Raw genomic sequence first — 22,138 nt, 5'->3', positions numbered from 1 at the left:
GGTACACGCTGCGCGTGCGGTGTCGCGTAATAATGATTCGAGCGAAAATATAACAAATATACCGAGTTGGTGCCGAAAATGTCTAAATTAGAGTAGAGTCGGCTGATCCGCGGCCGAGTCGATCAGCGCGGCTTTCAGCCGAAATCGAACGGATTTTCCCTCGCGTTCGATGATCAGGCGGGGGTAGGGCAGTATCTGGTCACTCGCGTAATTGTATTCTACACCGATTTACACACCCCGGGATCTTCGGCCGGATTGTTTTAATAAGGGCCGAACGAAATTCTGGATACGATTATTTTGTTGCTCGTCCGCGTGGATTCGGAGATCTAGGAAATGGAACGTGCTCCGCGTTTTTGGAGATTTCTCTCGGAAATAGCGTTATGGTTGGTTACTATATTCGGGGACAGGTAGATACGATATTAGAATAGATTAAGTTTGTAACGTTTTTCATTGCTGGTATATCTTCGATTTGAAGGATTTGAGTTTGGTTGAATTTTTATTAAGTAATAAAATGCTAAGTACGAATTTCAATACTGCGTATAGTTAGGTTTTCACTAATACGGGAGACTAAAAAGAATTATAGGCTAGGATTGATTATTTTTGCAAGAAATATTTTGGCGTTCAATAAGGCAATGTTGAACCTTATATGCAAATAAAATAAAACTGGAAAAAGAAATTATCACCTAAAGGTATGAAAAAAGGGGTTGTAACGCTAGGTAGAAAAAATTATCCAACAGAATATTGCATGTATTATAAAATAATATTTGTAGATCGCTAACAATAATAATTTCTTTTTTTAATTTCGCGACGAACTTTCAGGACGACTCAATATTTATTAGATTTGCTAGACTACCAATGGGTACTGTATTTATACTATTTATAAAATATTTGGAAATTAAAATATATTCTTTTATTGAAAATATTTTATATAAGATGTCTTTAAAATATTTAATATAGCGAAGTTTCCAAAATATACATCAGAAACTATAACGTATAATAGTTAACCTAAGTACCTCCATTGGCTATTAAATTTTCATACGCTCTCTAAGCACTTGGTAATTATTTGTCATACACGATGGCCCCGAAACAGCACACACACATTTATCGTACACTCGAACGTGCAAGCTCTTGGGTGCATGCTCGACGTACGAGCGTCATTAACTTTGTTTCCACGTGATTTTGTCAAAGAAGGGGGCTTAATAACTTCGTCAGATACGGAAGAAACATCGGAAAAACGAACGGAAAACCGAGGCGAATAGAAAATTGGCGAATGCAAATTCCGTGCGCGGATTAAGCGGCCAGATTCGTTGCCTCGTATTTCTCGTGCTCGTTAAATCCTGATGTATTTGTCATTGACGCGTTCTTATTATCACCGTTCATTACACGATAATCGTGTTTATAATTCGTATTTATAAATCGTATTTAAGTATCGTATTTATAATCGTGATCGTTATACGAGTATCAGGCCATTACATTGTCGTTAGCACGGCTGACTCGTCCAAGCCGGTAAAATCATTCTTTCGAACGATACACACGTACATACATACAGAGAGCTGTGCATATGCAAGAATGACGCGTACAAACGCATTGCCTCGATTTCTGCCGGCATAAAGAAGTTAATTATCGCGACGTTTAATTATGTATTTATTTTTAGAACCCTTTGTCGAGCCACGAGTCCTTTACCGAGAAAAGAGTTACGCCGATTCTCGGTAACCCTTCCCCTTCGTCCATTGCTAGCTGACTGCTAATGAATTTTCACCTTTTTTCGCCTTATTTGCTCATTAGTGCCTTACCCTCGCCTCGTCTCACCCTCTCCCACCCTTTTCCTCCCTGCCGTCCGCTATTTCTCCACGCTATGCGTCGTCCACCATTTCTGCTTTCTTCCATCTTCCGTCTTCCTCCCCCGCCTTGGTTAATCCACCGTAGAAGGAACTCTTTTCTGCGTTCGTGTAAGAGAATGGAATCCGTATACACGTACGCACCGGGATCCTTTAGAAGGCTCCGCTTGAAAACTCGATGTTTGGCGGGTCGTCGGTGAAATACTTGTTTGCAGGACGGCAGAGTACTAATTAAAGTTTAAATAATTCGTTTGTTGACCGTTAAATTATTAGCCGGATCGTAGGAATGTAAATTGTTCGGTTGATTAGCTGCTATTCTATGGTAGACGGCCAAAAAGTCGCTAATAATTAGAACGTGGACATTCAGGCATTTGTGGGAAATTTAACGACACAAAAATGTACACAATGGAAATATTGTAATGTGCAACGTTACATGTACAAAGTATCCGGAGCAACGGGTTTATTATAATATTCAGCGATATGGAATATATATCTGTATTTAGTTTGTATTTCTTTATATTCGCGAAACACGAAATTGCATAAGTAAATCTGGTAACATAGATTTTTGAAATTACGCTATAAAGTAGAATCGCGCTTTGTCGAAGGGATCTATCGATTATATCGCGTGAATGGCGGAAGTGGTGTTCGATCGTGGACGACCGTGCAGCATCCGTAAGGAAGCGATTCGAGTCGTTTAAAAGCGCGGGCAAAAAATTAATTGAACCGCCGGGAAAAAGGTCGCCGCGAAAACGTTCAATCTCTAGTGGCCTTACACGCCGGCCACTCATTACGCTTCTTCATTACGCTTTTTCTCGCAATAATATCAATCGTCCCACCACCGACCCTTCGATCCCCATTACCGAACGTCGGTGCTCCTTCGTGTTCCTGTGTCGCGTGAGTTACACGCACGTTTCTCCATGAGAAAAAGGACCGGCCCGAGCAAAGAGGAAAGGAGAAGCAAGACAAAAAAAGAAAATACGTAGGAACAATGAAGGTAGAAGCAATCGAGCCGGTACGACGGTAGCTAACGGCCTCGTTAAGAAACCGATCGCGGGCGCGCGGATCGAAGATGCGTTTTTAATGATTCTCGAAAGTTGCTGGCTCGCGGGTTCCCGCGTCTCTCGCGATTCCATAAGTCGCGGACGTCGCTTCTAACGAGGGAGTTGCGTAGTAGTAGCGTGACGAGCATAGTCAGGAAAAGAGGCAAAAGAGAAGGGACGAGCGCCACAGCATACAGCACGGTGAAGAAGGTGGAGTAGGCGAGTGAGAAGAAGAAGAAGGGATGTGGGTAAGGGGAAGGTGGATGGTGCTTTACCGAGGGTACGACATTATTAACAGTCTCTCGTTATTTATTCCTCGTTAATCCCATGCATTTATTACACGGCCTCGTACTCTGCTTTCTCTCTAAGTATTCGTACAGACCTCCCCCAAGCAGCTCGGTTCTCTTCTCTTGGCCGCGACTGATTTTCCTCCTCGGCTGCTCCTTTCCCCTCCGTTTGAACCTTCCCGCGCGCACCATCGAGGAAGCATAATTACTCGGCCGTTGAGATACGCTTTCTCGCATGACCCACACGTAAGCTTGGAGCTGTAATGAACGGTTGGGAACAACGACTTGTAATGGCCGAATGAAAGCATGAACGCGAACGATAGAGCGAGATAGATGTCGAAGGAGGAGGGAGAAACGTGGCAGTGCGCGTTTCTAGCTTAAAGGTAATTTATTATCGATCGCGTTTGTAATCGCGTGTTAGCCTTCGTAGTGCGCCGTCTCGCTCTTCGTCGTTCTCTCGCTCTCTCTCTTTCTCTTTCTGATTCCCTGTTGGTCGGTCTCGCGCGCACAGGCTGACCCCTCCGGGCGAGCGCGATGAACGCGCTTAATTAGTGTGCTTAATTAATAATTCCAGCGGCGGGGCCACTCCTCTACGCGGAGATGCGTGAAAACGCTCGTTATGCCTTCCTGAATTCCTCGGTCTCCGACGCCGACCTTTGTCAGAACATTCGCGGCGATCCTTCAGTCTCTCGTTCTCTTGATCTTCGATAAAGATCTCCGCTCCGAGGATCCTCACGGACTGTCTCAATGTATCGGGCATTTGTATTCTGCTATTCGAACCTGCTCCTTCCGCTTGTAGATCTATGTAGATCCTTGTACAACATCTAGATTACTCTACGTCGCGAACTTGACGCGCGATAATATTTAGAACGACCGTAATACCGGTATTAGCCGAGGGGACAGAACGACGGATATGTAATTCTTTATAAGTTTTAGAAATTTAAGTGATTTTTTGAAAAACATATTTCTTGAAATTTTTACACTTTGCTCTTTTAGTAAGTTAAACTCTAAGGAATCTTTGATTTCTGTTTCATAATCTTAGGGAACCTCGAGCACACTCAAAGCTTGATTAGTCAACTATGCAATAGTCCCATTATGCACCATAGTTATTCACGATAACTATTCAGTGTCCGCTTAAACCCACGGGACGTGAATTAAATGATCCCTGACGGTCGATGCTAGGAAAGAAACGTCGGTAGAAAGCCAAGTAGGAAGATCTAGAAACGGGTCGTTCGTTGCTGGAGACCGCGAGGCGCGTCGTAAATACGTAGTTAGGGGAACACAAATACCTAAAATGATAATCTCTTTACGAAGGATACAGGAAGGTTTACGTTCCATGGCCCGTTTCGTGGCATCGCTTTCTTCTCGGGCTATATCCCCGTGGCTTACTAACTCGTTCGAATGTAAATGGTGAATAGCGGGCCGCTAGCCGGGGTGCAGCCGAAGGAGGCAGCCTCAAAGCGCACGGCAAACAAAGTCTTTGTTTCGAGAAGACGGCGCGACTGGAATGCTGCCACAGAACATTAACCAAGCAGCTAGCATAGCAGAGAACATAGTAATGTTCCGGCGAGCGGGCTAGGTGCATAATGTGACGTAACGTAATATAATGCGACGGGACCATGCCGTTCGAGCTGTTGCATGGAGTAAACCGAAAGACCAAAAGCAGAAACCACGTGGAAAGACGGCACTCGTGGGGAATGGCAGGGGAGGCAGATCATACGCTCCACGAACAATTCCATGGTTACAAGGTCAAAGGGACTGCGCTGTGGCTCGAAAACCTAGCTGCCGTATCGTTTTTTAAGCCCTTCGCTTTTCCCAGTTAGGAAACGTTACGGTTTATCTTCTTTCTCTTCTTTTTTGCTAGGCAATTCTTTTTCACATTCTTCCTTTTTTTTTGTTCCTGTGTTTTAAGGAGCACAGGGTGGATGCAATATTTTTGTGGAATTTTCGAAACGAGATTTGCTCTGCCTACGCTCGGCTCAGGGATTAATCCCCCGTAGTACTGGCCTCTGTCGGGCTGTTTCAAGGCAGATTTCGTTGTTCCACGCGATTTCAACCGCGCTTTTAAACGTTAATAATATTGGGCTGTAAAAAGTGATTTACTGGCCTTCAAAGTTCCTTTATTACTGTCACGAGCCGGTAGAAATCACAAACGTTCCTAGGACGAATCTAAAAATGATGTAAAATAAATTAGCTATTTAATGGCCGATAAAATTAGATTCGAGGAAAACAATGTACTTCGAAAAATGTGCACGGAACTCTTTGGAGAGTGATAATCGTTTCCTTGGTCACTACCCTCGCCGTGGTGACCTATTTGCCCGCGTAGGCGAATATCGATACTCGTCATTTTCACGCCGCGGAAGGCAGCCCTATCCCCTAGTTCCCGAATCGTTTTCTGTTATTTCCATATTTCAAATTTCAATCTCGAAATTCCCCTCCACCTCGCCCTTCTTCGCGTGTGCTCGCACACGAACGGACTGAAACTTTTCGTGCTCGGAACCCACATAGGGACACGCGAAATTGAACTTCGTACGAATACACACGGACCTAACGGTTACACCAACGAACTCGGGAACGTTGTTGTATCTGTACGACACGCTAACTCGATAAAGCTACAAGCTGAACCGACGTTGTGTGCGAACAAATCAGGGGAGTTTAGAGGTCTGTACGAAGGTCTTAGCTGCGCTCGTGATGCAGAAATATTGGAAACGCGCGGATTAAGTAGGCCATGTAACGCAATTGCCATGAATTTACAGGCTGGTACTTAAACAATGCTATTTTACGCTGTCAGTTAATTGTTCTAACCCAAATTTAATCGAAATGAGACTTGTAAGAGTATATTTTAAAGTAACTTGATTAGTTATTCGTCGTACAAATTATTTTTTAATATGTATCCATTTCCGATTGAAAAACTAACAGTTGCTTAGATTAAAGAATAAAATCTACCTACTCTGATACTCGGAACTTAATATTCATAATCTGTTAGAAAATTATAGAAATCTTCTAGATTCAAAATTCAATCTGTCCGCTCCAGCATGCAGAACTTGATATTTATCTTCCATTACAAATCTATAGAAATCTCCGCTCTTCTAAAAATTAATCTATTCATTCGTTTTATAATTTTCGTAAAAAGCGGCGTCAAAGGCACCGCAAGATCGCCCCAACGTGTTCATAATACGTGTATACCCTGACGAGGGAGGAAGTTGAGAAGACGCAATCGCGAAGAAAGAGGAGAACGTGCGATAGCACGAGGAATGTGGAGGATCGTGATAGACGAGGAAGGAGGTTGGCGAACAATCCATATATGCAGATCCGAGATTTGCAAGAGGTGGCCGGCTTCGATTCTGGGCTCGAAGTTATTATCACATATATTAGATAACTGACCCTGCTACCCCTTGCTGCCACCTTTCTTCTATCACTATACGTCTGTTGGCGTGTGTGGCTGCCGCATTTCGCCCACCCCCGTACCTTCTCGCCCGGCAGATACAATATCGTGCCGGCTGAACCGCGCGGTTATGGTAAGAACCCTTTATTGTTTTATATTGTTTCCAAGCTGCCTTTATTATATGGCCAGAGCAGCCATCTCCTCCTCTACTCTTCCTCTTTTCTCTTTTCCCTTCTTCCTCGTCGTACCGTAGTGCCGGCAGAATCAAAATAAAATTGCCGTGAACGTGCGCGCTAGTATTATACGAAGGATTAGGAGATGCGCGAGGGGATGCTAGGCAAGAATCAAACTTCGCTGAGAATCAAATTTAGTCGGAAACCAGATCTAACAAAAATAGGAAATGATAATTTCAATTACTAACGTATGATTATTTGATGGATGATTCGTTAGAGGTCCGAAATTACCTCTCTGATCCCTTGTTAATTGCTTATGTAAAATTTGAATGTAGCTTATTGTTGATTATACCACACCTCATAAATACTTATCATCTGCTATTATACATCGCGACCTTAAGATACCCACAGTTAAAGAAGAAATATCCAAATTCAGTAACAGATATAATATAAGAGTTAACAACCACCAAAACCCATTAATTACCCAATTACTTGACACGACGGATCAGATCCGCGGACTAAAAAGACATTATCCTGTAGATTTAAGCATTAGATTCAACTAGAATCAAACGTACTATAAACACTTATAATCCAAGTTACAGTACCACGCCAAAATAATTTACTTATAATTCTCAATGATAATTAATTGTAAAAATTCTACCAAATAAAAAAAAAAAAAATTTACTGTTAAGTCGTTCGAAAAGTTCCTTTCGTTTTACAAGGAAATAATGGATACACAACATTTTCCGTTTTATATTATTGTATCGAATTACGTATGATCCATTTTGTTCTATCGAAATAAAGATCACAACGTTCTACAGATTAGGTTTCATGTTTGTATAGAGATGCGTCGTTGTAAAAGACGTGTCTGTAAAAGAAAGACACTTTCCGGACAACCTAATACATACTGGATAGCAGAACTCACATTGCCACTCGTGTGACACGGCTGTAACGTCCGTCGCTTCGATTGTTTGCGATTTAAAACAATTTGGGTTAGATTTTTCTCTAGTTACGGTCATTTTAAAATGTCGATTGCGGAATATCGAATATTAATTGAGACACAGATAGTTCTTAAATCGCCAGGCATATGTGTATATGTTAATAGTGTTCGATTTTACGCGCGCAAGCGACAGTGATAAAGGCCCGGTACGAGGCGAAATTGACAATAACAGCGTTGCGGCGTCACGTTCATTGTTTGCCCGGCGCGTTACCATAACGAAACGGGAACTGATGAAGTGGTTCCTCGAAAAATGACAATGATTATCGAACATTTTAATTACAATATTTACACGCCTATCAACGTGAACAAAGCTGTTTGTCGACGGCACGCTTGTCCCGGCAAACGAACGATTACAGGTCGATCATCAGTCGCTCGATGCAGATGGTCGTTGATGGCGCGTGAACATTTGATGTTGTCCAGCTTCTATGGTTGTTAATAGCATAAGATCACGTGTGAAATATCGGTCACTGCAAATTTGTCAATAATCGAATCATTGTATTACCTTCTGAACGATACTTGTGAAATAATACTTTTAGCTATCATATGAATTTTTCTCAAAGTATCATGTGCTGCAAAACGCGATCAACTATAGTAATATTTACTCTTCGCCCATTTCGGTCATTCTCTGTATTGAATTTGCTCCAACACTTGAAATCTTTTTGATATCTTCGATTCCATTCGCTATATATGTATAAATAAATTATTAAAATTGATGGACATGAAACAATAAACATACATAATCAACATATATAAAATAAGCAAATCATATTTTAATCTGGATAAAGAAATTATTAATTTTGTTGAAGGTATTCGCGTATTCTTAGTAATTGCAAAAAAAAAAACTAAAATTCATCGTCTTGACGTGTTCGATAATTCTGGCAATAAAGTCGTTTATAATACCCGTTAATACCATCATTCGAACCTGTATACGAATCAAAATACAATAGCTCTCAATTATCGTCCTACTTAAAATTATCCAAAATTCTATAACAGATTATGTACACATTTAACACATCTAGCTTTTCGTCCCTTAAACCAGTACGCGGTTTTACTTAACGTTCCCCGATAATGGAATGTTAAATAGTACAGGTATTTTCGAGTCTACACAGCAAGAGCCAACATCTCCCTTTTTCATCCTCTAAAAGGGTGTCGAAGGAGCGATATAACGCAAATACAGGCCGGTTCCCTGGAAAGAGATTTCTTCCGTGACGGGATCGATCGATCATCCACGGTACTCATCGATCGAGATGAGTCCCGCGTGTCTTCCGCTCGCAACCACAACCCACGATACCACGCGAAAATCGCACGCACACGCGCACCGCTCGTATTTACCTTGTGGTTTCGATCGTAGCTTATTTAAATATAAATTACACGCGCGCGCGCGCGCACTTGGTGAACTGCTTCGATTATCGTGGACGATCTTGCGCCTCGCAGACGTTTCGATTCGATGGTCAAAAGAAGATCAGCTGTATCGTTTCGTGATCATAATTGCGAAGAGGCCAAGTGTGATCGACGATTTTCGACCGATAGTTGGAGACGGTTCGACGATTGAGAGCCACTCTTTGTGCCTTTTGTGCTTCGCGGATAACGATCATTATGCGATCGTAATGGCGCGAGATTGTCGGTCTACTCGGTCCAGCCGTGTAAAGCCACCACACCCGTTCTATACACGTGTATACCCACGTTCGACGTACCGATGTATCAATTTCTCAGAAGACATGACCAAGCGACATAATAATCTGCCCGGGTACCTACGAACGATCGATATCGATGTTTGAACGCTCGCTCATCGATGTTGGAGACATTGCGGAGAGGTTGTTGTCGTTTGATCGATTTCGGTTGTTCCTTTTCGTATCTAGATTTTCAATCGTTTGAATATTTTTGAATTAGTAAGATCGAAGTTATAGGTGAATCGTAATTGTTCGTGTAGCGTTCACCTGGAGACGATTTTCTGGAATCGTGTCAAATAGATGTATAAAAACAGGCGCTCGTTTGTCTTCTTTAATTTTTAGTTAGATCTCATTTTGATTTGCTATTGAAAGAACTGTGGGAAAGTATATTGCTAGTAGGTTTGGTAACGGTATCATTTGTTTCAATATCGTTCACATCAACGCAAAATCAAGTATGATGCTCCGTCAGTCTATATTTTTTTCTTTATTATTATTTAATTTGTACTTTACAATTTGTCCAGCTGGACATTTGGTAAATTTTTTTAACTTGATTGCTAAATAACAATGCGGATGACTACCCCCAACGGGATACCATCTTTGAATTTGTCTATTTTATTTCTTTAGTGAGGCCAGTGGTGTGTTTTCTTTTTAGTCTTTTTTCTACGAGAGTTTTGCTCGCTTCAGCAGCCAGCTGGTTTGGATGTGTTGCCGTTCTTTCCTTGTATTTTACGTCTTTGCGTATATCCTCGTTTCTGACATACCATGGGACGTTGACTATTGTTCTCAGTATTTTCGATTGCAGCGACTGTAGTTTATTTATGTGGCTCATTGCTGCTGTCCCCCATAGCGGTATTTCGTACGTCCAGATTGGTTTTATTATCGTTTTGTAGATTTTTATTTTATTTTCTATGTTGAGTTTAGAGTTTCGACTAGTTAGCCAGTACATTTGTCTTCTTTTTATCCGTATTTTGTCTATAATTGATTTAGTATGTTGTTCGTAAGTCTATCATATATGCACGCAGTCACCATTCGTCGCTCACTCCTCTCGTTACAACGGTTCCAACGCTCTTTTTTCACGCTGATCATCCTCCTTGACAACGCTGACAACACTAACTTCTCAACTTACGACTGCCTGTTAATTCGTCTTCCTTCCTTAAGCATCCCTTTGTCCTTTCTCATAGCCCCACCACGTACGTGTTCCGCGACCATCCGCGGTCATGATCACATAGGGCTTTTTTTCGCGTAACTATTCGACCGAAGGATCGACGACACATTGATAAGCCCATTGAAGTTTCCAGACCCTTTTGGCCTGTCTGCACTTAGGCTTTCTCGCAACATTGTTTATGGCTCACGCGATATTTCTTAGGCAATCTGTCCACGATACTACAGAACTATCACGTGAATTTATCAAGATAATTTCATTCGGATGTTAAAAGTTATTAATACGGTAGATTCCTTCAATAAATATCCATAAACACGAATTGTTGGTTGTCACATGGATTCTTCAGCGAAAGGGGTCAATGGCCAAATAATTGAAATCGAAGGTATGCGCGTGATTGCCTGGTAAATGCTCGTTAATACGCGACGGCCAGCCGAAACGTTAGCTTTGTTCTAATAACGTTTAATTTACTTTGACTGGTTCTAAATCGTGGCAAATTACACAGGATTGCGGCCGCGTTGTTCGTGATCGAAACCAGCATTCCAACGTCTGAATCTACGCGCGTGACGAGACCCCCCGTTGCCTCTGATGCAAGTGTAACGCTCAAAGATGCGTTTCCAGCGCGGATGCGATCGATAGTTCGCTGAATGCGAATAGCAGCTGCGTAAATTTCTACATGAACGATAAAACATTCCCTAGAAAATGTACGGAAAATGGTTGTTGAAACGTGTAACAGCTTCGGGCTCTTCTGTACTTTCCCTAACATTTCACTTTTCTTTACACGATGCTGATTCTCACGAATAATAATAATGATGAAAATGCTATTAATAATGATAAAGAAGAAAAGAAAGAAAATACATTATAATTATAATTACGGAACTGGAATTATGTTGTTTCATCTTGTAGAGATTTACTCTGCTAGAGAGAACATATTTTCTGTGTAAAAACTGTTGTGCAAGTTTGTTCGCATAAGATGTATGTATCATTGTTCTGTTATTCTTTGCAAATGGATTGATCAATTTCATTTTTACATTATAAAGAATTCATCTATGTATTCTTATGTTTTTCGTAAAACAATTTTCCAAATATTGGGACGATTAATTGCTCGGACGAACGTAAAGGACAATATTCGTAAAAGAAGTTTGTAATCTAATTAGTATGCTCTATCAGAGAATTCTTTTACTAAACACTCATTAAGATTTCTATTATATTCCTTAAAATGTATCATTGAAAAGCGAACGAACGCATTACACAAGTTAATGTTTTTCAAGTACAATCGAATCAAAAAGCTGTTGTTTGCTTCCATAATGTGTAAGTACTTGAAAAATACAGAGTCGCTCACGACATCTTATCTTATACTTTGATTACGGTGCCAAAGAACAACACGTCTTAGCCCTGGAGCGTCTGTGGGCTTCTTGTTTTAGCCTGGGAAAACTGCTGTTAAATTATGCGACTTCTTCGTACGTTTCTTGTTGCTTATTCGCTTATTCTTCCCCTCACCCCGGTGGCTCGTGTAATTTTCTGCGTAATTAATCATTACATCGGACAAAAAGCTCTCCCTCGTTAACAGCGGCAATGATACAGAAAGTATTTTAACGAACCTGTTCTTAAGCAGCATGACTGGATACAATTATATACATACATGCATAGACATAATCTACTTTTAGATTACAGTAGAATTACATTCTAACAAATTCTCATTAGTTAGTTAATTACGTGATATAAGAAGTGGCCGTATTAAACGTCTCCTTATTTTCTAAAGTACGAAATTAACAGGTGGATGCCAGGTTTGAATCTTTGTTCGATATTCAGTCGTCGTAACTCACCTTAAGAAAGAAGGAATTTTATATGATGCGCGTGTGTTGAGCATTAAGAAGTGCTATAATAAAATTGTCAGAACTTTATTATTTGACGTCATGAATCATCAGAATATTCGCATAACTTTTTTAAGAGCTTAAGCTTGGGAAACACATTTCGTACAAGCTTCTAAGAATATAAATTTACCACTTGAAGACCTTATATATCTAAATGTTAAAATAATCTGACGCTGATTCGTGGAATTCATTTCTTAGATTTCAATCATCGAAGCAATATCAGTATGTATACAGCTCCTTGGTGATTAACAAGCTTAGTCATTAGAATTCCATCGTAACCCTCGATTCTATTAAAACGTTAAAAACTATCGGAACATTCCACCGAAAATCAATAATCAAACACTCTAACGATATTTCCTACATCGATAAAAATACCACAATAAATCAAAAGGATATCAAGACCAAAGCAGGAGACAGCAGACATCAAACTAAAGAAGATGACGAGACATAAATTTCATTCCATGGAACGCAATATCCGTGGTGCAATGGCTACTCGACGTAAGAAACAAGTAAACTTGCTCGCGATCCGCGACCTCGATTAAGGCTGCAACGGGCAATGTTGGATCCTTCGTCCTTCCCGCAATCGTTCTGTTCCATCCAGATCAAGTTGAATGTCTGTCGAGGGAGCTACTTAATTCGCGATGGCGTGGCATCACGGTAGGCCGCGCGACACGCTGCACAATGGCTCAGAACGCGATTCGAACTCTGCTGTCCGGCAAAAAGTTAATTCATTTTCAGGGTTCTTACTGAGGATACGGTGACCCGCAGGGGCTCTCAGTTTCCTTGTACACTGCTATGCCCGTTGCCTATTTTGTGCAATATCGTTGTTAGAATGTACAGTGGCGGACAAAAGGAGGTTTATAAAATAAGAAATATAAAAAGACAGCGTATCCTTACAAACTAAATTTATATTTAATAAGAGCTACGAATAAATGTGATATATATTACACATAGATAATTTTTAACAACATGCTGAGAGATTTTTAGTATAAAAGTTACGAAAATTGATAGCGTGTCGGTTTTAAACTTTCATTTATCCACCGCTTCTCCTTTTTCTTTTTTTTTTTTTTAATTTGGAAGAATTTTACAATCAATTCTCATTGAGAATTATAAGTAAATTATTCTGGTATGGTACTATAACGTGAATAATAAGCGTTTATCGTATGTTTGATTCTAGCTGAATCTAATGTTTCTAATGTTTAAATCTAGAACTCAGCTTCCGACATTAATTTCAATTTTAAGTAATTCAAAATAATTACTTCATAATACAGATTATTTCATAGTAGAAGATAGTGCATATTTTAATTCGACTAAAGAATAAAGTATCAATTCAAAGAGTCGTATGTATATTCTAACAATCATATATTCATAAAAGATAAGCAAGTATCCGATGATTTATGGACGGGAGTGTACATCTCGGACGATGGATTTCCACGTTGGAAACGATATAGGAAGACGGTAGGAAGGATATCGTTTCAACATCGTCTCGATCGCGAATCCGATTTCTAAATAACCGTGGAGATTGGGTGTTTGCAGTGCTCACCGACTGAGGAACGGGGATTTGACTCGTCTGGAGGATCGAGGTTGAGCAATGCGACTCGAGTGCTATTGTATTCGAGGAGGAAATTACGCGAGAAATGACGAGGGGGAGAGGGGAGGGTGCTGGGCTCGACCGAGTTCCGCGGGCCGGTCGAACGAATTCGAGCACAGACAGTCGAGTTTGTTGCAAACAAACAGATGCCGCGACGATTTAAGGATGACGGAAACTCGATCGCGAGACTTTTTGGTTTTCAAAGTGATGCGGATGATATAAAAATTGGGGGATAATAGATTTATATTTATATAGATTCTTCTTTAGAACCATCGTTATTGAGGGGCGCGTCAGAGATTGTAAATGTTAAGCAAATTCAGAAGTTTTCTGAAAAGAGATCCTATAAGTCTACGACATATGTGAAATATGTATATGTATTATAAAATTTCTATTCGTTTTGTACATACAAAACGGGCAAAGTTCTTTAAGAATGATTACAATTGTGAATTAATCTTCCCAATAATGTTTTACCGGTCCCTTTCCTCAGCGAGTGTCTCAATCCTGACACATGTTTGGTGATCTTTCAATACACAAAGGCTAAATGGAACCGATCATCATTAAAATTTTTATGGCTATTTTATCACGAATATTTACTCGTTGTCAGAAGCTAGCTGCCATCTTTCCAAACATACAATATCGTTCTTATGAACCATTGTATCGCGGCAAGAATAACAAAATCCGCTTTCGCATATTCGACCCGTTTCTTGACGCACAAAAGCTAAATACCATAACTGCGGCACAGCTCCAACATTGCATTGAAGCAGAGAGTTTTTTCGAAACACGTATTCTCGTGTATAGAAAATAGATTTCTATTTGCCTGTAAGGAGCTTGATTCGTATTATCAGTGTAATGCCAGTAATAGGTTCTTAATTATCCAGGCTTTGCGACGGTTATTTTATATGTACATTAATTTCATCTGCGTACATATAGAGCTTACGATGTGTCATAGCTTCGAGTTTCGTGCGCCATAAGGTGCAAGGGACCGAAAACGCAGGTGTAGCCAACAACAGATGGTATCAGTCCCTGTCGGTCGATTGGAGCTCATGGGGATTTGTTAATTCAATTATAGACTCAGTCGACGACGCAATACGATCATTGAATAAGTAGATACAAATGCTTCCTCTCTTCCGACTATGCTAATTTGATGTTCGTTTAAAGAGGGTAAAAACACCAAATATATCTATCATTTGTACGCGTAAGGAGGATGTTTATGCAAATTTATATTTTCATGGGGTCAGTTAGATTTATTTTATCTGCCAAACATCATAAGAAGAACCTATTGTACGTTGCATATTTTATATTGAAGATTATAAAGAGGAAATATCGCAAGATCATTTATCTTCTCGTAGCCATTGTATTTAGCTTGAAAAATACAATAATATAATCATCATAATTTTTGCATGATTTTCGAATTCTGTGTGTTTCTACAACCGTATTTTTCATAAATGCGCAAACATTCCTGCTCTGGACATAACCCGATACAAGAATGGGAAGACACGACTTCGACGATAAGCAAAATGAAATCACGCGAAGAATGTCAAAGTGCAGGTGGCAAGGACGACCTTAGAGAGAGAGCGGGGGAGGAGGGGAGCAACAGCGTAACAAAAGGAAACGCGCAGCAACTCCTTCTTCCCTTGCTTAAAAAATCTCCCAAAGTATAAAACAAACCATAAACAGGCGCATTAATTCAACGGTATGGCCCTTAAAATGCGCCCGCGTGGGAATGGAGTGCGGTACTAATTAAAATCTCGAGCATAAACTCGCTCGATTCAAACGCATACAACGAAGAAGGCGGGAAAAGACTTTTGATCGGCTCCCTTCGTCCTTCGTTACGCGAAATGAGGGGCAAGCATACAGTCGGCCCACACCCTTTGTTTTCCGAATGCAAATAAGTAGCCCTCCGCCACTCATCGTCTCCCTCGTCCACCCTTTCTAACTCACGATTCGTCTCTCTTCAACCCCTACTTCTCAGTCTCTGTCCCTCACGCTGAAACACCCTCTCGTTTCCCAGCACCCTCTCTACTCGTCCTCCCTCTCTCTCTCTCTCTTATTTTCTCCTTCTGTCCCCGTCTTTCTCGCGCAAGCTGGTTCTACTCGCGACCTCCTCGTTGCTCGAACGTGGTGAATACAGTAGGCACTCTCACACTGCGAAACGCACAACAGACCGCATGCATATTCATACGTGGGCCACGGCTATGTGTGCACGAGAGGTTATTAATTAACCGGAAGCCTAATCAAGGCTCGTAGTCGAAGAGGGTAGCAGTCGCTCTGCATCGTTGAAACCCCTTCGAAATTGCGAAGCCACCGTACAGGTGACGCTCTCCCACTCTCTCTCTCTCTCTCTCTATCTATCTATCTGTCTATCTCTTGCTCGCTCGGTCGCTCTCTCGCTCACACTTTGTGTTTGATCGACTCCGAGCGGATAGATATTTGGCGAACGCTTCCGTGCCGGGATCGAGAGGTTCCCGTGGCCGCGCGCTCAGTGCTCGATGCTCGATCTTTGATTTTTTGGTTGTCCGTTACACGGTCGAAAGGGTGCTCCGTGAGGCACGTATTTGCTGTTCAATCTGTCGTATAGGTTTTTCGAGCGGCGATAGATACGTAAAACGCGACCGTTTTCCCGTGCCGACTTATTTTCATATCGATTCCCACAAGCCGTGTATTACTCTTCTTTTTCTATTTTTATTTTTTCCTATTCTAGACGGGGTGAATCATTCTGTATTGAATAACGTATTTACGCAAATTCCATACGAATTACCACCGACCCGCGTGGAACGCTACATCATCCAACGTTTGCCGTATACCTCGATAAACCAGCGATTCGCTCTTAAATCAACCGGATGCATTTACGAATACAACCCAAATCGATTCTCCGTATAGAATGCCGGTTTACGCGTTAAAAAATTCAATTCGAACAACAAAACGAAGTTGCAATACGTAAATATAAATTTTTCGCTATTCAGTTAAGAGAAACGACCGATGACCGCACTATCCCACCAACGTCACTCGATCGCGGGATCGCCTGAATCAGAGGAGACGAATTCTTGCTCTCCAATCGGCCCGATTAGCCGTGGCATTATTTCGATCGATTAGAAAGCGGGCTTTCGTTCCTGGTTTCGGGGTTGTTCCACGGGGGATGAAGCAGGGCGCGCCCTCTTTCCCCCGAGTAATCCAATGGATTAGTCAATTATGTATATACCATTACGACTCCATACATTTGGATGGGTCTCTCTCTCTCTCTCTCTCCCCTTCTCTCTAAATGATCACGGACATACATACAGAAAATATACACACACGTGTGCGCGTACACACATGTACAGAGAAGAGCAAAGAAGGAAAGTAGGAAGAAAGGAAGAATCGTTGATTCGCGTGGCAACGGTATACGATGGTGTAGGATGGTGGTAGAATCGGCTTGCCACCACGGAAGGGGTGCGTATATGTATGTGGAGTAGTGACTGGGGTTGGGCGAGTAAGGGGTAGCGCAGGGGAGGAAAAACCAAATGAAAAAGAGCCTTTGTGTTTGGGATTCCTGCGCAGCGAGAGTCGAGGGATTGAGAGAGAGCGAACGGGGGATGCAACTGCAATTTGTACCTCTTACTGTCCGCGGGAAGAATAGGTATTGTCTTGCAGGAGAGAAACGAATTGAGCTTCTATGAAGCCCGGCGTGCGAATGGGAATCGATATTTTTAATTTCAGTAGAAGCCAAACATCTCCGGGTCTCGTCACTCCTCCGCCCTTTCTCACTCGTACCTGCTCGCCATCTTCCATCTATCCTGTTCCCTTTTGGTCGTGCCGTTTAAGTCACCACCGTTTGTACACACTTGTGGCTGTAAATACCTGTGGTGCTTGGCCTATACACACCTGACCCCTTCGATCGACAGTCGACACTTGCTAATTGCAGTAGCGTATTCGCCTCGTGCAGCGAAAATCGACACGTTCGCGCGTGACTCTCGAGCTCTCACGCGATATTCCGTCGTTTCGATTAAGAATGTACCCGTGCCAGTGACGAAAGCTTGTCGTTTCTCTATTTCGGTATAAACATTCGCTGAATAGACCGACTGCATCGTCCTGATTGCTTGCTTCGTGGGTTTACGAAGGGGAAAGAGACAGGAGAGTTAAACAAATTGCGGATGAATGTTCGCAGTTTAAGGTCGATTGGAGTTTTCAGACTCATTGAAATATGGCACAATTTTGTTTCGTTTCATCTCGGCGCGGCCGATATTAAGAAACTTGACCGCTTTCTCTTCCTTCGTCACTTCATAATGGAATTACCCGCCACCGAAATTGTGCTTATAATAGTGACTCGTTTCGCTCTCTAGCCTTACGCTAGACGATTAAGCAATCGTTGTTGTCTCCCAAGTGAGTAATGTAGGAATGCTTGCGTTAATCGCGTCTCGTAACGAGCGTCTAACTTACGTTCCCCGCTTTTAGCGTTGTCTTCCTAGAGCGCCCAATATCGTGCCTATTCTCTCGATGACGTTGGTAGACTCATTTTTTACTTGTTAGACAAATCGAGATGTACTTAAATGTACTTAACTACTTTTTTAAACAATTTTTATAAAAGAATGGCCATGTACATATGTAGTATATCAAAGATAATTCGAGTCATCTAAGCTTCAACATCTTAAAATCTCCAAACTAGATCGCGTAAGTACCGTTCATAACCCGTTAATAACAGTCATAGCACATACGAATTACAAGACAAAATATTTGGTTCGACTTAAATATCCTTCCGATACAATTAACTTTGTCTTGCATCTATCAATATTCACAACGCCAAGTTCTCCCATATCATTGCAAGTTGTACAACATCGATTGCATAATACTTTCGATTAACATTCCAATTGCTCGATAAAGAGGCTCGTTCCAAACTAAATCGGAGATTCTTGGAATCGTATCCGACGAATGAAAGGAATCCTCCGCCACTATCGACGCACCACCCAAAGGTAGCAATTTGCAGCAGTTTCTAACCAAAGTCCTGGACAATTTGCGCACTACATGTATCATCCTAATTATGCAGACTCCTCGAAGCCTATCCGAAGTTGCGAAGCAACGGGGCCGTAGCTAACGCCTAACTTCGCCCGGTTGAATCTCGTTTCGGACCTCGAAACACCTATAACAGGATCCGATTCGAAGCTAAAACGGGGGGAGTCCGCTTTGGAAGTTGGAGATCGCATCCGGTCGAATTATCAGAGTGTGCTCGCTGCGCGAAAGACCTCTAGAATTCGTTGGTTCTTCTCGGCTCGGTGGAATCTAAGCTTGGAGGATAAAGGAAGAAGATTCACCTCGCGGCTAGAGACAAGAGGCACGCTATCGATAGGATGAGCACGAACGGTGCCAGGATGATTTCATTCCCCATAACTGACCGTTCCCCTGGGATTATTATTTTTTCATCAAGCCACGGAAAGCCGTGTGTGCGAGCAAGGAGAACGAGGAGGTATAGAGGAAGGCGGAGGTCTAGGGCGAGGGTCCAGACGGACGGAGCAAACCAGCACCCCGAGAAATTGCATCTCCAGGGCCAGCAGCGGCAGCCGGCCTCTCTCCCTTCCTCGCTCGTTCCTTCACCAACCTTCGCGAAATATATACGAGCCGGCAAATTGAAAACTAGCGATCGGCTCGCCTGAATAAAATATCGTTTAAATTTATCGTAACACCTGGTATATCGGAACTCGACCACGCCACGCCGGCTGAGTGCCTACGTTATATCGACGCTTTCCAGGCTACGATTGCACTGTAAACGTGCCGTACCTCCGATACCTTCGCGGACTGCCGATCTTCTCTCCCTTCCTCTTCTTCGTGCAACTCGTTTGAGGATACTTAGGGTATTTTATTCGCGTCGGGGCTTCGATCTGTTAAAAGATGCAAGCGGCATTGGTCTCGCGTCACCTTCTACTCCGAGATATTAATATCAATGTTGACATGAAAGTGTAATTGGGCATTAAAATTGTACCCAACTCTCATAATTTCGATGTTGAGTACCTAGAAATTATTTAAACAAAAGTTCGCTCTCTGCAAGTTGGTTTGCTCGTCGGCTTGTTGAAAGAAGGTATCTATATAGAACTCGAGGATAGCAGCCATCTAAGTAAATTATTAAATGATATTACACCGAGTATCGGATCCATTATACCATAAACGGTGAACCCGCATAATACCATTCTTATTTCCATTATTATCCGCAATTTGATACCGATCTTTCCATCAGCCGGTGTACGTCGTGTGCACCTACCGTCTAAATTTAATTCCAAGGCTGTGCCACTACTTGGAAGTAGCTGATTCACAATGGCCGCGATCCAACAACACGATACACGTTAATAAAATATGCAACGAGCCCCGTGCGTTACGGTCCACGCGGATAACTGGCGGATGATTCGATGTTCGGCGATAAACAATCGGTGTTTTGGTGTTCGCAATCGATGTTTGAGATCAGTTGTTACGATCGTAGATTGTTAGGTAAATTGTAAATTTCCCTTTTCGTATTTTTTTCCCTTTTGTGGAGCAGAAAAATTACGATCGAACTATAGTGAAACTGAATTAAACAGAATTTTCAACTTTTACGAAGGTAGCGTGTTCTGACCTCGATCGCGACCAAGTAGGAGGACCGACGAACAGAAACGCGGCGCTCTCGACGAGGTCGAGCCACGCCGCGTTACTCTGGCATTAACTCCCTTCTACCTGACGCTGTATAATGTAACACGCTCATTAAGAAAATACATATCATTTAGAGGAAGTATATTACAGATTACTCGAAAGCGAGTAATTATCGGACCCGGTGTTCTTCGTGCTTGGAGAGTGGAAACTGAGTAACATAATAATTCCGTTGCCAGTGGAGGAAAAAATGAACCCGATTTCTAGTTGTAATATATCGTAGAAAAGTTGGTACAGCGTCTTGAAATAAGAATATTTAGTATCGCTCTAAGTCTTGCTAAATAGAATCGAAATGGAAGGTCGTTCGTTTCTCGGTATGGAAATAGAAATTCTTCTTAAGATTTCCATATCCTCGAACTTTCTAAAGGTTTTCCGCTCTACGTTTCTTCAGTCACACGCCATCCATGTAAATTCGCATTCTCGCAATGGAAAATTCTAAATTATCCTTTGCCTCTCCTTCCACCATCGTTAGTTGCTTCTACCAAAGACCATGAACAATTCCGTAACAAATTCATCAAAGGTCAGTTAGGCTTTATGAATGGAACGTGTCTTAAACGAGTTGGGCACCGCTTTAAGGAATATGTGTTGGGGGTGGTTATTTTAATTACTGTCCGGCGGCTTTAAATTAAAGAGCCAGGTTATTCCAACCCCTCTGTTCTTCCTTCTGCTTCGGTAACTGGTAAGCACACAGCCACCCTCGTTGAACGCGCGTCTCTGTCTCCTTCCTCCCTCGCTGCTTCTCGGTTCCCTTTTCGCTAGGTAACCCGGTGCGTGGACCGACATTACTGCCGTCATTCTTTACGCCCGGCCAAGTGGCGAGGTTATGTTTGACGCTAACCGTGTAACCGCGCTAAATTGTCTAAACTGCGCCAGATTAAGCGAGGCTGCCACCCGTTCAAACGTGGCTCGCCATGCCGTCGGTGTCCAGAAATTAACCGACCCTCAGTCCCGGTCCAGAGGGAAGTCACGAAGAATTCCAGGAATTGTTTCATTTAGCTGCGAACATCGAGTCCTCTATAGAGAGCCGAGTTTCAAGGAAGTACGAGACCCTCGGTGCACGCGAGTTTTACGCGACGTCGTTCGTTCTAACAGATTCGAAACATTTCAAAGTTTCTAAGGTGATTATATGACTCGTAAACTAATCATGTAAACGGGGAACGTTTTATATTTCACGCAGATTTTGGGATCGAGACGGTTATCTTACATTTCAAGTTGGAATCCTTTAATAAGACGATCGTTGGAAGCCAGAGTTTTTTCTTATTTATACAATGGAACTTCGATTAATCGTTTTTATTGAGACTGAAGCAGCAGGGACATCTAAATCGAAACCTAAGATAAATCGTTCATTTAGATATTGAATCGCATACCTAATTCATCGTCGACTTTGGATTACTTGATATGAAATAGATAAATGAAAATATGTTATCTGTGGTTCCTGTAAGTGTGTGAACGTGTCTAAAATAAGAAAGGGGATCA

The 22,138-nt window shown here is 41.9% G+C and overlaps 2 protein-coding genes across 2 annotated transcripts in view; both read left to right on the top strand.

Moving 5' to 3' along the window:
• The window catches only part of LOC138185146 (uncharacterized), a 231,668-nt gene that overhangs the window by 142,160 nt on the left and 67,370 nt on the right, over window positions 1-22,138 (top strand). The gene's annotated exons all lie outside the window — the stretch shown is intronic.
• Window positions 4,785-5,263, top strand: LOC138185135 (uncharacterized). Its single transcript, XM_081833760.1, is given in 4 exon segments — window positions 4,785-4,808; window positions 4,870-4,946; window positions 5,081-5,103; window positions 5,166-5,263. Coding segments are annotated over 4 exon segments (222 nt in total).

Source organism: Bombus flavifrons, chromosome 11 (assembly GCF_040668555.2).
Source record: "Bombus flavifrons isolate JBK064 chromosome 11, iyBomFlav1_principal, whole genome shotgun sequence".
NCBI lineage: Eukaryota > Metazoa > Arthropoda > Insecta > Hymenoptera > Apidae > Bombus > Bombus flavifrons.
The sequence above is the reverse complement of the archived record's forward strand: the minus strand, read 5'-3'. Positions and strand labels throughout refer to the sequence as shown.